This window comes from Portunus trituberculatus, chromosome 4, assembly GCF_017591435.1.
Source record: "Portunus trituberculatus isolate SZX2019 chromosome 4, ASM1759143v1, whole genome shotgun sequence".
In the NCBI taxonomy this organism is placed as follows: Eukaryota; Metazoa; Arthropoda; class Malacostraca; order Decapoda; family Portunidae; genus Portunus; species Portunus trituberculatus.
In genome coordinates, this window is record NC_059258.1 from 5,912,571 (window position 1) to 5,927,570 (window position 15,000).

Below are 15,000 nucleotides of genomic sequence, written 5' to 3' on the forward strand. Positions count from 1 at the left end.
ATACGTGCATTGAAGGAAAGAAGTCATCATTACTGCCACTATTGTGTGATCAGCGAGGCGAGGAGGGAGAAGGCGTGATGTCTGTATGTATGTATGTCTGCCTGTCTGCCCACCACGCCTCAACGCATAGCACGTGTATTGATAAGTTAATAGAAAGAAATCATTGTGGCGGTGAGCAGAGAAGCAAGCAAGGAAGGAAGATTGATCAAAAGTTACTATCATCAATGTGCCGGGAAGCAGGGAAGAAGGGAAGAAGGAAGAAGGAAAGATGTAATTACTTGCATCATTAGTGTATCGGCGAGCAGTGAAACTAGGAATTAGGATGACAAACAAGAAAGAAAAGAAAATCACCATTACGATAACACTAGCAAGAAAGCAAGAAGATAAAGACAGACAAGCAAACCATCACTTTTACATTCTAGTGAGCAGAGAAGCAAGAAAGATAAAATAAGACAGACAAGACAAGATAAAGATGTAGCAAAATAAGAAAGAAAACAAAGAAAACCATTACTATGACAATGTAGTAAGCAGAGAAGCAGGAAAACATGAAAGCAGGAAGACACACAGCACTGCCTCGCCTCACACACTGGCGGTAAGGCACTGCACCTGTGTATCCGTGTAGCAATTCCCTTGAGCCTCCAGCGCCGCGGCAGACTACAGCTGGCAGAGTGCCCGGGCGGCCTCAGACGGGAGAGAAGCTGGCGTGCTATGTTCGTGACCCTGCCGCTCAGACCTTACCCTGCGCAGCCCGGGGAAACACACTGACTGGCTGACTGGCTAGCTCCGTGTTTGGTGTGCGTGGGTGACGGCCAAAGCACCAGACACCTGTTACCTGTTGTCCCTCTCAACTATGTTACCTGTAATACTTCCCAGGTGTTGCGTGTGGCGAGGTTTTCTGCGGCCACGACCACAGCCATGCCGGCCATGACTTCTGGGTGTGTGGGGAGGGAAAGGGAAGGTGGTGGGAGGGGAAGGGAAGGGGTGGTGCCATCTGGATAAAACTAGTATTCTTTAGTGGGTTTTTTTAGCAAGCTTCCCCCAGGCCAGTACGGAGATGTTTACCTGAATTCTCTCTCTCTCTCTCTCTCTCTCTCTCTCTCTCTCTCTCTCTCTCTCTCTCATAGTAAACATTCAGGAAGCGTCACTATTACCATTTTTCCCGCCTTAAATACAGTCCTGCTCTTTTTCCTCCTCCTCCTCCCTCAGAAAAAAAAAAAAAAAAGATGGTAAACTTGAACTGTAGTGATGGAGCGAGTGCGTGCCCTTCCTCCACTCAGCCTTCCACCTCTTGTGACCCTTGGTGGATTAACTCATCGGCATGGAGACGGTTGACTCACAGGAAGGCGATCCACTAAAACAATTCACACCTCGAGACGATGCGCATCACTTCCCCCCCCCCCCTCTCTCTCTCTCTCTCTCTGATAAGTTAAGTAGTGTTGCTTCAGTGTTCGAATAGGGGTTTCAGACTGTATAGAGAGGGAGTTACATAGAAAATAGAGGAAAACAAACTTAATAACAAACAGAGACCAGGAAATACGCTTTCAATCACACGCCTGCTACTGACTGAACTGTGAGATTTGAAGTTGTTGGGTCAATGTAATGATGAGAGGCAGCTATTATCTCCATTTTACACCACTTGACAGTCTCCTTGCCACGTACTTTGCACCCTGATACACTGAGACAGGTGAAGAGGCTGTAAAGTGGTAGATAAGTGATTTTAAGTGATATTGGTGTTTGTGGTCGTCTGTTTACAAGGGAAGGGATTGACACTGCCACTCTGTTCATTACTTAGCTAAACATGCGTACTCCAAAGGAAGAGAATACATTTTAGAAGCCTTATCGTTGTGTGTTATCCATTATTACTGTTTATTGAGGAAGGACCACAAGATATTGAAACTTAACCGAACCTAACCTAACATAACCTAACCACTCGTTATTAGTCTCTACTGCATTGCCGATGTAGAAAACGAAGAATTGCCCTGTCATTTATTATCTAGTAGAGGTAACACAACCCTTTCTGTCCACAGGTGTACACAAACAACCGCAACTGTTCCTCATACCGCTGGCAACAGACCCATGAACGCCGCAGCTTCGCCACCTATCTCGCCAACGCTGGCTACAGGACAGGTAAGACGCAGACCTAACACTTTCACGGACGTATGTATATATATATATATATATATATATATATATATATATATATATATATATATATATATATATATATATATATATATATATATATATATATATATATATATTTTTTTTTTTTTTTTTTTTTTGCATATATGATCAAGGGCAACATAAATGGTAGAAAATGAGCTGATAAATTAAAGAAAGGCCCGTACTGAATAATGAAAAAAATGCCCACTGATAAGGGGTTAATGTTTACTATTGGTCCTTGTCAGTAGCACGTGACATGACGACTGCATGTGGTAATACTCACTTTACTTCACGTTTTTTTTTTTCAAATTTTATTGTACTTATTTATTTATTTATTGATTTTATTTTGTTTATTTATTTACTTATTTATTTTTTGTCACGCGCAAGGCTACTCTCGGCATGTAGTGGCGCCCATTACTTTGGAAAAGCAACACCGCGCCAGGAACAAAATCCTGCGAGCAGTTTTCCTCAGTCTTTTTTCCCTATACATTAGTAGGGCATTGTGGGTCCTGTGTCCTATGGTGTAGGACGTGTCCTATGGGAGTTTTAGTGTCTATGAATCACGTGTTAGGGACGACCAATGAGAGCCCGCCATGCCGGTAGTTACTTAATGACGTATCACGGCAGAACCAATCACAGACGTTCTACCATAGGACGTCAAGACTAGTGAGAGCCCGCCATGCTGGGAGTTACTTATGAGTCTTACGGTATTGCATTTGTTTCTCTCAACCCCTTCAGTAATGAGACGCATTTCTATCTTCAGTTTTGTGTATGATTAAATTATTTTATTTACATTAGAAAGGGTCTTTGGAGATCAGGAAGATTAATGGCCAGAGTCATCACTATTTTAATCCCCACGTGAGTTTCTGAAGCTGTATGAAATCACCAAATAGTAACCAGAATGAGTATGAAAACGCGTCACGGTACTGAAGGTATTAAGAGTGAACCAAGTGTGTTTGCTAAGCGGCTTTCACCATGGACACAATGTTCTCTGACTGATTTCGAGCACTGTGTTCATCACCGCTACATCGGAAACGAAAGAGACTTGTTCGACTTCTGCGTGCATCGTGAGTTGATTTTGCTGTCCCGAATAGTTAGCAATACCAGATACCAGACATTTTTGTGATTTTCTTGAAGGGGCGCAGTACCCTGTTAGAAGGGGGCAGCTGTGGTGAGCGTTGCTGTGTTCTTGGTGAGAAGCGTTTCCAATGCATTTTGCATATAGGTTAAAATTAGGTTAGGTTAGATTAGGGGCAATGTCCTAATATACAGGTCCCTCCCGCTCTCCTCGTTTCCCGGCTCCACTTCGCTGCTCTTCACACAGCTGATTTGATGTCACATTATGAAGCCACAACAAGGGAAAGAGAGAGAGAAAGGAGATAATAAATGGAGGAAGTGGGAATAAAACATGGGAAAGAGAGAAAGGAGATAATGAATAGAGGTAGTGGGAATAAAACAAACAAGAGGTAATAAAGTGAGAGGAAATAATAATAAAACAGCAGACAGAAAGAAAGTGGATAACGGATAGAAGAGGATAGCGATAAAGGAATAGGTGGAAATGGTAATAACAATGACAACCGAGGCTTTCTTGTGACGTAAAAGTACTTTTTTTTATTTATTATCCCTTCCATTTGCTATTTTATTACCATTTCCTCATTCCTATATTTGTTACCACATTCTCATTCCCATTTCCTCCTTTTCCCTTATTCGTCATCCTCTTCCTCCTATTCGTTATCCAATTTTTCCATCTGCTGTTTTATTACCATTTCCTCCTATACCCTTATTCACCGTCATATTTTCCTTCCCATTTCCTCCTATTCCTCTAGTCGTTATCAGAGCAATAGCGTAGCCTCGTGTATGGGATAAATCAGACAGCTTGGTGAAAGAGCAGCGAAGGTGGAAGTGGGAAGTGAGGAAAGCGGGAGAGACCTGTGTATTAGGACTATGCCAGATTAGGTCAGGGTTTGAGAAGTTGGAGGGAGTGGGGTGATGTTTGATTTGCTTACCTCATTTGTGTTTTCAGTTGATGTAGCGGATACCACCACGAATGAAGCGAATCGTTGGCAAATATTTTTCCCCAAATGGCTTTTCTTTATCGCATTTTCCTCCTGAGACTTTTTAATTGTCAAAAATGGACTATTTTAGCTTTCCCCATCTGAAAACCTCTTCTTCCCTCAAGGTTCCAGTGCTTGATGTTGTTGGGAGAGGATTGGTGATGATAGGGGGGAGGATTTGTAAATATCTACCAAAAAGAGTGAACTGAATGAAAAATGAACCACTAAATAAAAAAAAACCACTGAATTAAAAAAAAGGTCCTCTGGATAATAAAAAAAGCCTCACTTAATATAAAAGAAGGCTCAATGAATTAAAAAGGCACACTGAGTTGAAAACGGTCCACTTAATTAAGAAAAAGGTTCATTGAATTAAATAAGACCTGCTGAACTCTTAAAAAGGCACCAAAAGCCACAATACGTAGTAGTCTTTATAAGCATCTACAAGTAATAAATGGTTAAAATGATGAACTTTGTATTTTCCACTCCACAATGTACTAATGTGAATTGTTTCTGTATTTTAGTTAAGTTTGAGTCAAGTTGTGTATTCATGTAATTTCTCTTTAGTATATCAGTCATAGAAGGTCTTTACTGTTTGTGATTCTTGTAACAGAACCAGTAAAAAAAATAGCCAATTTCACACTCATGCTGCAGGAATGTAAGCACAGATGCCTAGTTTGCTTGTTGTGTTGGGGTGAGCTTACACACACACACACACACACACACACACACACACACACACACACACACACACACACACACACAGAACAGGGCACAGTATAAATTTGAAGAAAGAAAATAGTTTGAGAGACATAAGTATAGTTTTCCTTATAGAAGTGTAAACAAATGGAGCAAGCTTAGTGAGGAAAGAAACCCAACTCTGTCCGTTTTGAAGAAACTGGATAATGAATACAGAGATAGGATACTATGAGATTACTCCCCTGAAAACCACAACACACACACACACACACACACACACACACACACACACACACACACACCAAAGAAACAAACGTAATTCAAGCACAGTTATATATAGCAAGTTCCTTCACACAATAACCACAAACACGTGTAGGTTTAGTGACGCAGCTTCCCTTTTGTTCTTCCTCTCCCTTCAAGATTAAATTCACAATGTATCATCTCTTCACAAGCTATTTTGAGACTTCCTGCAGCTTCCCTTATGTTCTTATACTCTTACATTTCTCTTTCTTTATTCTTTGACTGCAGTTTGGTTCATCTTTCATAATAAACCAGCGTGAGATGCTTCCTTTACTTACTACAGTCATGCTTTGAATATTGTGTTGGCCAGACACCAGAAATCCTCTTTAATCAATTTTTTCATTCATGTAAGTGCTTATAGATCTATTTTTTATGTAAGAAGGGGAAATCTGACCAAAGGCAACAAAAACAATTAAAAAAGAAGGCCCACAGAGATGCCAGTCACGAGCAGGTCCAAGAGAGTGTGGAAAAAGAATGGGAAGTGTCTTGAAACCTCCCTCTTCAGTTTCACAGGAAGATGGAAATATAGAAGCAGGCAGGGAGTTTCAGGGTGTACTGCAATGATTCAGTTTACTAGAGCTTGTCACCTCCCCACAGGCTACTTTGGGAAATATCTCAATAAGTACAATGGCTCCCACATCCCCGCTGGCTGGCACGAGTGGAGTGGACTCATCAAGAACTCTCGCTACTACAACTACACCGTCATGCGCAATGGACACTTTATCAAATATGGTGACCAGTATCCCAGGGTGAGTGTGTGTGTGTGTGTGTGTGTGTGTGTGTGTGTGTGTGCCATGTGAGTCAAATATTAATAAATGTATGAGATTATTTTGTTCTTTTTTATTTTTATCTCATTATTTTTGTTCACTTAATATTTTGGACTTTTCATATGTTTTTTGGCAACTTTTAGACTTATTCTTCCAGTGACAAATCTTTAAAGTGTCGTGTGTGTGTGTGTGTGTGTGTGTGTGAAGATGTCTTGGTAAATGTTAATGATACAGTAGTCTTTTTGTGCATTGGTTTGTATGTTGTCATGGGCATTGATTCCTTTGAAGTAGTGGGAAGGGGACAGCTTGGAAAATGACTTGAGGAACAAAGCACAATAGTTGATAGCATTGCCTGCCATCCACCCTACAAGACTACTTTGCTCTCATTATACACTCTTGAGCGTAGAGAATGGGCTGGGGAACAAGGCATAATATTAGTGAGTTGATACCATTGCCTCCCTTAAACCTAACAGGACTACTTTGCTCACTATAGACTGGTTAGCTTAGAGAATGAGCTTACAAAATGAACTAGGAACAAAACAATATTAGTAAGAGTTGATAACATTGCCTACCATCCCTTCACAGGACTACTACCCTCATGTCATCACCAATGAGGGCCTGCAGTTCCTCAAGAAGAGCCGGGCGTCCACACAGCCCATGATGTTGGTGCTGAGCTACCCTGCACCCCACGGCCCGGAGGACTCAGCACCAGAACATTCACATCAGTTCTTCAATGCCACTGACCACAAGTAAGGCAAATGTTTACTGTGGGAAGACAAAGTTGTAGAAGGCTTGCTGTTTATTTGTGTGTTCTTTTCTGCATCTCAGAACTTTATTATCCATTTGTTATACATTTAATAGACATTCAAAAGTTCAGAGCATAAGGATTTTTATAGTGGCTCCTAAAATAAGGATCTAAAGGCTTCCCTCTTTCTCTCTCTCTGCCACGACCAGTACTATACGATACAGTTTTCATTGTAGGGAGTATGTAAGACAGAAAAAATAGAGATTGCTTAGGACATACTATTTATTTCTTTAGTGGTTTGCTTCATCACAGGACTGTATTTTCTATTATATTCTGCGGTCTTCATGGCAGGGGATACAGAAGTGAGAAATGAAAAATAAACCAAAAGAGGTACAAAGACAGGAATGCATGCTTGTTTTTTTTCTTTGTAAGGGATATTAGACTGAATTACAAAAGATGCAAGCCATGTTTGTGTGGCGGGGAAAAACTGGTACGCCTGTTGCCCATGTTCGCTCCAAAGACACATGATAGTGGGACCTCAAATAAGCAGGAGTGAGGGTGGTGACGCTGTGATAATAAATGCAATTCACCAGCCCCTCACACAGCAAGCAGCAGGAATGGAAGGGAATTGTATAGTTCAATGGATTAGTGGGTGAAACAAAGCCACAGTGTTCCTCTCCATGTTGAGTTGCTACAGCTAACACTAACTTTGACTTGCTGCACCTTATCCTACAACTTTGCTATGGTTAACACTGGCTCTTATTTGCAGCACCTTATCTTACAACTACGCCCCCAACCCGGACAAACAGTGGCTACTGCAGTTCACCGGCCGCATGCAAGACATTGAGGTCAAATTCACTGACATCCTCATGACCAAACGACTCCAAACACTGCAGACTGTGGATGAGTCGGTGGCCAAGGTGGGTGTGACTCAGGCTGACTCACAGTGAGGTTAAGATGGTGTGACTCAGAGTAACTACTGATGAACTCTTGGCTAACACTGACTCATCTGAGGTGCTTTGAGTCATGCCTTATGGATGTCATTGTTTAATTCTCTAAGTCGTTGTCATCGTGTTTCGTCTTGAGTGAGAAATTGGGCGTTATATTTATGTAAAGTGTAATTTTTCCCTTGTGATGAAAGTGTCGGGATAAATAAGGTAATGGAAACGGGAGAGGCAGCTGTATTGTCATGGACTCTGTAATTAGTAAACACTGTAGTTATATAGAACCACCAACTAGCAGCAAACCTTGGTATATTCTTTTCACTGACCCTTAAGTGCTCACATATTTCTTGTTTAAGTCACGTATTAGTTTCTTTGTGTGTTTGTCTTGCTTTCATTGAAGTGTTTGGCCAGCTGTGCTATATGCAAGCTCCTGGGGTTTAGGATGGTGGTGTGATGGGGCAAGAGTGTTTATGTATGTATGTATGTGTGTATGGTGCTTTGTCTGGGCTTTGTATATGGTTAGATAGACTATTTTCATCCTTTTTTCATGTTTTATTTATTTTATTTATTTTCATCCTGTCTTTATTGAGCCTAACATGCCATCCTTCCTTCTGCAGGTGGTGAATGCCCTGCAGGACCTTGGTGAGTTGGACAACACCTACATCTTCTACACCAGCGACCACGGCTACCATCTGGGCCAGTTCGGGCTTGTTAAGGGGAAGTCCATGCCATTCGAGTTTGACATTAAAGTTCCCTTCCTGGTGAGAGGCCCCGGGATCAAGCCAGGCGTACAGTGAGTGCCTCTTGTTCACCCTGCAGAGTATAGTGTTGCCTTGCTGAATATAGTGTCGATTTACAGTTTAGCAAGAGTATTTATCACTGACATGACTTCCTGTAAGCCTGTGTCGTATAGTTAGTTAGTATGCATTGAGTGTGAAGGGCCTAGTGTGGACTTGCCTCTTGTTCATCCATGGTGTTGCCTTGGTGAGTATACTGTAGTGTTGGTTGACTTAGGTTAGCAAGAGTATTTATCACTTACATGACTTCCTTTGATGGTATAGTGATTAGTCCAATGAGTGTGAAGGGCCTGGTGTTTACTTACCTCTTGTTCACCCATAGTCTTGCCTTGTAGAGTATAGTGTTGGTTGATTTACACTTTAGGAATAATATTTATCACTGACATGACTTCCTTTAAGCTCTCATGGTATAGTTTATCCAGTGAGTGTGGCTTGCAATAATTCACAGCACTAAAAGCAATGTATTGAATCTTTATAAGTATCTTGTGAAAGAACGGAACGAAAAGATAGATTTTGTGATTTCTAGCCAATGTTTATAGGAGGGTGTAGAACAAGAACAAGAGTAGATGTCTCAAGAGTGGTTAGTGATGAAGGAAAGATGTACCAAATACCAACAAAAGTGTTTATGTTCTAGAATCTATACATAAATAATTACAAACCTGCTTGAGATTACTTTAATACTGGTTACTTGAAAACTGTCCATCCAAAACTATCCCAGGAAAAATGAAAGATGTTTACAAGTCTTAGTAGCAATAAACAACACTTAGAATTTCAGAACAACGCTTTTTGACAGTTTATTTCCTTGCTTCCGAGAACTAATGGTGCCGTGTTTTGTTTACAGACTCGACAATATTGCCCTGAACATTGACCTTGCCCCAACCTTCCTGGACATTGCCGGGGTGAGGCCACCAGCACACATGGACGGGAGGTCACTGCTGCCTATCCTGTCTAGTACATGGAATAACTCGGAGGCGCTGAGCTGGAGGGACAGTTTCCTGGTGGAGAGGTGAGGCTGGAAGGTGGAGAGGTGAGATGGTGAGGTGGGGTTGGCTTGTGGCAGATTTAGGTTTTTTTTTCTCATGGAATATGGGAAGTTGGCCAAGGGCAACAAAAAATAAAAAAGAAAAGGCCCACTTGATTGTTAGTTCCCTAAAAGATTAATAGAGTTAGCCAAAAGTCTGGGACAAACGTCTTGAAACCTCTCACTTAAAAAAAAGTTAAGTTGTAGGAAGATTGAAACACAGAAGCAGGCAGGGAGTTCCAGAGTTTACCAGAGAAAGGTATGAATGATTGAAAGTACTGGTTGCAGTACTCTTGCATTAGAGAGTTGGACAGAATAGGGGTGAGAGAAAGAAGAAAACCTTGTGTGGTGCATAGTGTTAACACAAGAAACATAAACTTGCAGCCTTACTGCACCTGGATATTATTTTATTAGTACCTGTGTTGCAGCTCTGGCCGACACCGGGAGGAGGATGCACTGGAGTTGAGGGAAGCACGGCGGAGGAACAGAGCGCAGGGTCTCTCTGAGCCTGTCATCAAGGGTGGCCTGTACACCTCCAAGCGTGAGAGGCTGGAAATCATCTGCCAAAGTGAAGAGTACAGGACGCCTTGCTCCCCGGGCCAGAAATGGGAGTGTGTGCAGGACATGAACAGGTAACTCTTGTTTCATTGGCCAGGTGTTGTCTGTCCAAGGTGTGTGGCTGGTCTTGAAATTACGGCAGGAATGGTTTTGCTTTTCCATCGTGGATTAGGCTGCTGAGTGATGTGCCATGTCTTGGCTATCCACACCTTTTTTGGGAGAAGACATAATCAGACTTAGGGAGGAGGAGTAAGAGGTGTGATATGAATTGTAGAAGCATCTGAAGTTGTTTTGTGAAGTAACAGCAAAATAGAAATAAGAACTAAACATGTTTCAATATCTTTGCTTTCTGTCCTAGGTCAGAGCAGTAGCCAGTTGTTTCATTGTTAGTTAATGGCTGACAGTCATGTGTATGTGTATGTATGTATGTGTGTGTGGCAGGTGGAGGTTACACAAATGCCGGAAGAGGAAGACGAGAGGGCCCAAGGTGAAGTGGAGGAGACGGAACTGTGTGTGTGAGCCGGACCTTGGTATGGGGTACCTGGTGCGCCTCGACTCTGCTGAACGCCGCAAGCAGCGCACCTTCCTCAAGAAGCACCTGACGCAGGGTGAGTGACAGGTGGTGGGGAGGGCAAGTCTGCCGGCGTGTTGAAGGAAGAGACAGCTGGGAAAGCTTCATGCTAGAAATGCTTAGAATACATCCTTGCAGTACTTTTGGTGTAACTTCATGTTAGAGATAGATTTGGATAAGACTGGAAGTGTTGGCCATAGATGTGTAAATAGGTGGGCAGCTATGTAAAGATCTGACCACCACACAAAGGAAATTTGTTCAAGATTAGTGTCTTGATAGACAAATGATGACACAGTAGTTATTTCCTTCCTTTGCTGGTGTTGCTTCAGGAGTGTGTCAGCCAACAAGTGGTGATGTGAAGCATTGCCATAGAATAACTGACTGCTTACAGTTGTGTTCACCGACCTGACAACCTTCAACCACTTACTGTTGAACCACTTACTTCCAGACCTGAGGACCTTCAACACAAAGTTCATCAAAGTGTTCAGTGACGTGGACAGCCAGGAGCTGATGGAGCAGAACCTTCACATGCCAGGCAGGAAGGTGTTGCTGCCACGCACACACCACGACACTTACAGGTATGGTGCCACTGCTGCTAAACAATATGTACTTGGCAGTGGAGTGAGATCTGCAAACTCCTTGGATGTTTTTGTAGGGAATTACATCATTATGTTATGCCAGAGTTGCCTGAATAATAAAATGAATAACGAAAGTATGGATTTGTTTTGTAAGGTAAGCATTCACATTTAGAAGTTCTCTATTCTAAATTTTACATCTTTTGTTCTCCTGTCTCTATCTGTTACAGTATATTAGATATAGTTGAGCTCATACCAGTGGTGGAGATTACTAGAAGAATTCAGAAAGAGGAGTGTGGAAGCCAAGCAGGAGTGAAGAGGAGTAGTTTTAGTTTAGTGTTGTTGTTGCAGGCACAGGCGGAGCACCAGGGCAGAGGAGGCAGGCGAGGAGCACTTGGAGGAGGATGTGGTGGATGCCTTTGTGAAGGATGAGGAGATCCGCGACCTGGACGTCACCATCAACACTTTGTCCGACGAGCTGGAGAGTCTGGAGGTGTGTGTGTGTGTGTGTGTATTTACTTAGTTGTGCTGCACAGGAAAAGAGCAACACTTAGGCTTGTTCTGTCCTGTCTGTGTTCCTTTTTGCATCCACCTTTATCATGAATTCCCTTATCATTAGTGTCTGTGTCACTATGTTGCACTCTTGTTTCCATCAGTACACCAGTTAGTGTGAATTCTTATTACTGTGAACAAAAGGAGCTACAAAATTTTGCTCATCTGTTAAAGTGAAACTCAGTCTTGCGTTTGTATGTGGAATAGAACCCATTTAATTATAATTAGTTAATGGAAGCTGATCGTTGCTTACATTAGATTAACATTACAAGAGAGTGGTGATAAAAGAATTTGATGGTTTTCAGAGCAACATTGCAGCCACAGTTGTCTCGGCCAACAACACGTCCACCTCCCTGCCTGGTGAGTGTGTGTGTGTGTGTGTGTGTGTGTTGATTAGAGATGTTTTTACTATTAAGTCACCTCATTTCTGCAATGAACACAGGGAGTCATAGTATTCCTGTTTATTAGCATCTTATCGATACTCTTTGTCCACCTTGAGCTGTTCAAGGGGTGTCTTGAGAAGTGGGTAATAATAGTGACAGTGGTGGCAGTGGTAGTGATGGGTGTGTGGAAGGTACCAAGGCTCACTGTGTCCCTCAGAGAACCAGGAGAGTCTTCGCCATGGGTGCCGGGTGACGGGCAGCACTGTTGGGTGCACGGATGACGTGTACCGGGACCCGCAGGCGTGGCGGCTGAGCAAGGTGGCCATCGACCAGCAGATCCGCCGCCTCAGACACCAGCTCATCGTCATGAAGGTAGCCGGAAACACTCACACCTGTTGCTCTATTGTTTCGTTGTGTTGCATTGAGGTTGTGTTGTCTTCTTTGAGTTGAGCCTTAGGGTGCTTGCCTCTTGCTTAGTTAGTTAGTTAAAGATGTAACCTGCAGCCTTGCGTATCCTCAAGGACATCCGCAAACACCTGAGGGACGCGCGGCCGGACTCCCTCAGGGAATATGATGACTATGACGATGGTGATGATGATGATGATGTCGCTGCAGACTACACCACAGGGCTTGGCGACCTGGAAGACACCACTGCCACACCCACTACCACCACCACCACTACTGCTACCACCACCACCACCACCACCACCACCACTGCCACAGTCACCACCAATGCCAGTAATGTGGAGCCTGAGGAAGGGTCAGGAGTGGGAGATTCTACCACGCCCCCTGGGGTCACCGTGACCAGTGTCTCTCCCGCTGGTGTGGATGGACTGGAGGTGGAGGAGGAAGAGGAAGTGGAGAGGCAGAGTGGTGGAGGTGGTGTGGCTGATGATGGTGGTGTTACAAATCTTGAAGAGGCAGATGAAGTTGTGATATATGGAACAGATTACAGCACAGGTGAGTTCTGTTCCCTTCACAATGCAGTGAGTGAGAGTGATTGTGTAGCCACAAAGGCCAGGGGATGGAAGGTTGTGAGCCATGAAGCCAACACACACCATGGCAGCTGTGCTTGAATGTAATTGTGGTAAATAATGAGTGGGTGACAACATTCTGTGACCTTTCTTTAGGAGCTGGTACCTCAGAGGACCAATTTAACCTTTTCACATCAATATGAAGCAATTAACACCTCCAGAAGTAATGCATGAAATATTTATCAGCATCTATAAGAAAGAAGATTAGGAGAGACTATGCAATTTTCCCCTATTTAAATATTGTAGATGGCTGTGAAATAAGTAAAGATGTCTCAGTGATCAGTAATTAAGCAAAAATGTATCAAATATGAAAGTGTTAATGTTTTGTTGCTCTAAGTCAGTACCATCATGAAAAGGGACAAGTATTGAGTATTGAGTGTGTGCTTGGTTAGAGACCAGTACTGAGTCAGTGTTTACTCATAGGCAGCAGCCAGGAGAGTCAAGGTGAAGAAGAGGAGTCCAAGGAGATGCAGGCGGGGGTGGAAGACGAGGTAGGAGATGGATGGGGTGGTGCTGGCTACCCTCCACTAGGCAGCACCAGGTTTGAGGTGTTCCCAGTTCGTGCTGCCACCGGTCGCCGCCAGACTGCTATTACCCTGGAAAATGAGACCTCAGAGCGGGGACAGTGCTGGTGTAACAGGAAGTGAGTCACCACCTCAGACTTTTAGCTTCTTGTAGGTGAACATAAAAAAAGAGTACTCATGTTTATTGTCATAGCTTCATATTTGGTGCACTTTCTGTAGGTGGCAACATAAGAGAGTACACTTAACCCTATGCTATCACGTCTTCCATAGTTGCGTTTTATTGCTATCACATACTTAAAAAGCTGCATGTATGTCTATATTGCACACGAAATTACTGTTATTGCACGCCCGTCATTCGAAAACTCCCAGGTTATGACGTTACATGGTAGTTGAGTTTGTCTTTATTATTTTATTGAAAAATAGTTTTTCACATATTTCCCCCATCCACCTTAGCTCCTAATTGTCTACAATGAGGTACTGTATTTGGTGGCATGTAGGATGCACCTTTTTCCCGTACTTTTACCTACTCTAACTGCATGCATTGTTATTTTGTTGCTGGTATTATAATCACTACCAATATTATCACTTTAAAAATCAATTATCACAAAAATGAAAGCAATCTAACCCATGGTGCTGTGACAAGAACAGGAGAAAAGTTATTGTTTATCCTCATAACTTGACCCTTGCTATAGTAACTTGACCCTTGGCACAGAAACTTGGCCCTTACCACAGTAACTTAATCTTCATCACAGTTTCAGACTGGAGCTCAACAGGAACAGGAGAATAGTTATTGTTTATGCTAATAACTTAACCCTCACCACAACAACTTAATCTTTGTCACAGTTTCAGGCTGGAGCAGAAGCTGGTGGAGCGCGACAGGAAGCGACAGGAGAGGCAGAAGTTACGACAGGAGCGGCAGTCCATTAAGCAGCGGCGGCGGGAGATCAAGGTGAAGAAGAAGATGAGGAAGATCAAGAACAACCTAGCCCAGTGCAACTACACCATGCTCAACTGCTACACCCACGACAACGACCACTGGCGCACTCCTCCCCTGTGGCACGGTACTGGAGGGGGCAGGGGCAGGGTCTTAGGTGTACTGGGGAAGGGAGGGGGTGGTCTTAGGTGTATTAGGTGGGACAGGTTCTAGTGTGTACTGGGAGTGTCTTGTGTGTACTAGATTTGTGTTTTCTTTGTATCTTTCACTTATTTTTCTTTTATCTATCTATTCATCTTTATATAATAGAAGTCTCTGAACTATTTAATCTTGTAACCTTCATGACCTTCTATTCTGTCACTCCACACATTGTTATCAGTTT

At 42.9% G+C, this 15,000-nt stretch overlaps 1 protein-coding gene across 2 annotated transcripts in view; it reads left to right on the forward strand.

Annotated features, from left to right (window-relative positions):
* Positions 1 to 15,000, forward strand: part of LOC123512110 (extracellular sulfatase Sulf-1-like) — a 70,631-nt gene that overhangs the window by 47,147 nt on the left and 8,484 nt on the right. For both annotated transcript variants that reach the window (XM_045268345.1, XM_045268355.1), the window contains exons 4-18: positions 2,028 to 2,127; positions 5,811 to 5,962; positions 6,566 to 6,729; positions 7,495 to 7,645; positions 8,287 to 8,462; positions 9,308 to 9,472; positions 9,916 to 10,119; positions 10,487 to 10,653; positions 11,065 to 11,194; positions 11,543 to 11,684; positions 12,049 to 12,103; positions 12,344 to 12,498; positions 12,648 to 13,086; positions 13,584 to 13,803; positions 14,528 to 14,745. In XM_045268345.1, the coding sequence (XP_045124280.1) occupies positions 2,028 to 2,127; positions 5,811 to 5,962; positions 6,566 to 6,729; positions 7,495 to 7,645; positions 8,287 to 8,462; positions 9,308 to 9,472; positions 9,916 to 10,119; positions 10,487 to 10,653; positions 11,065 to 11,194; positions 11,543 to 11,684; positions 12,049 to 12,103; positions 12,344 to 12,498; positions 12,648 to 13,086; positions 13,584 to 13,803; positions 14,528 to 14,745 (2,638 nt within the window). The remainder of the gene's footprint in view (positions 1 to 2,027; positions 2,128 to 5,810; positions 5,963 to 6,565; positions 6,730 to 7,494; positions 7,646 to 8,286; positions 8,463 to 9,307; positions 9,473 to 9,915; positions 10,120 to 10,486; positions 10,654 to 11,064; positions 11,195 to 11,542; positions 11,685 to 12,048; positions 12,104 to 12,343; positions 12,499 to 12,647; positions 13,087 to 13,583; positions 13,804 to 14,527; positions 14,746 to 15,000) is intronic.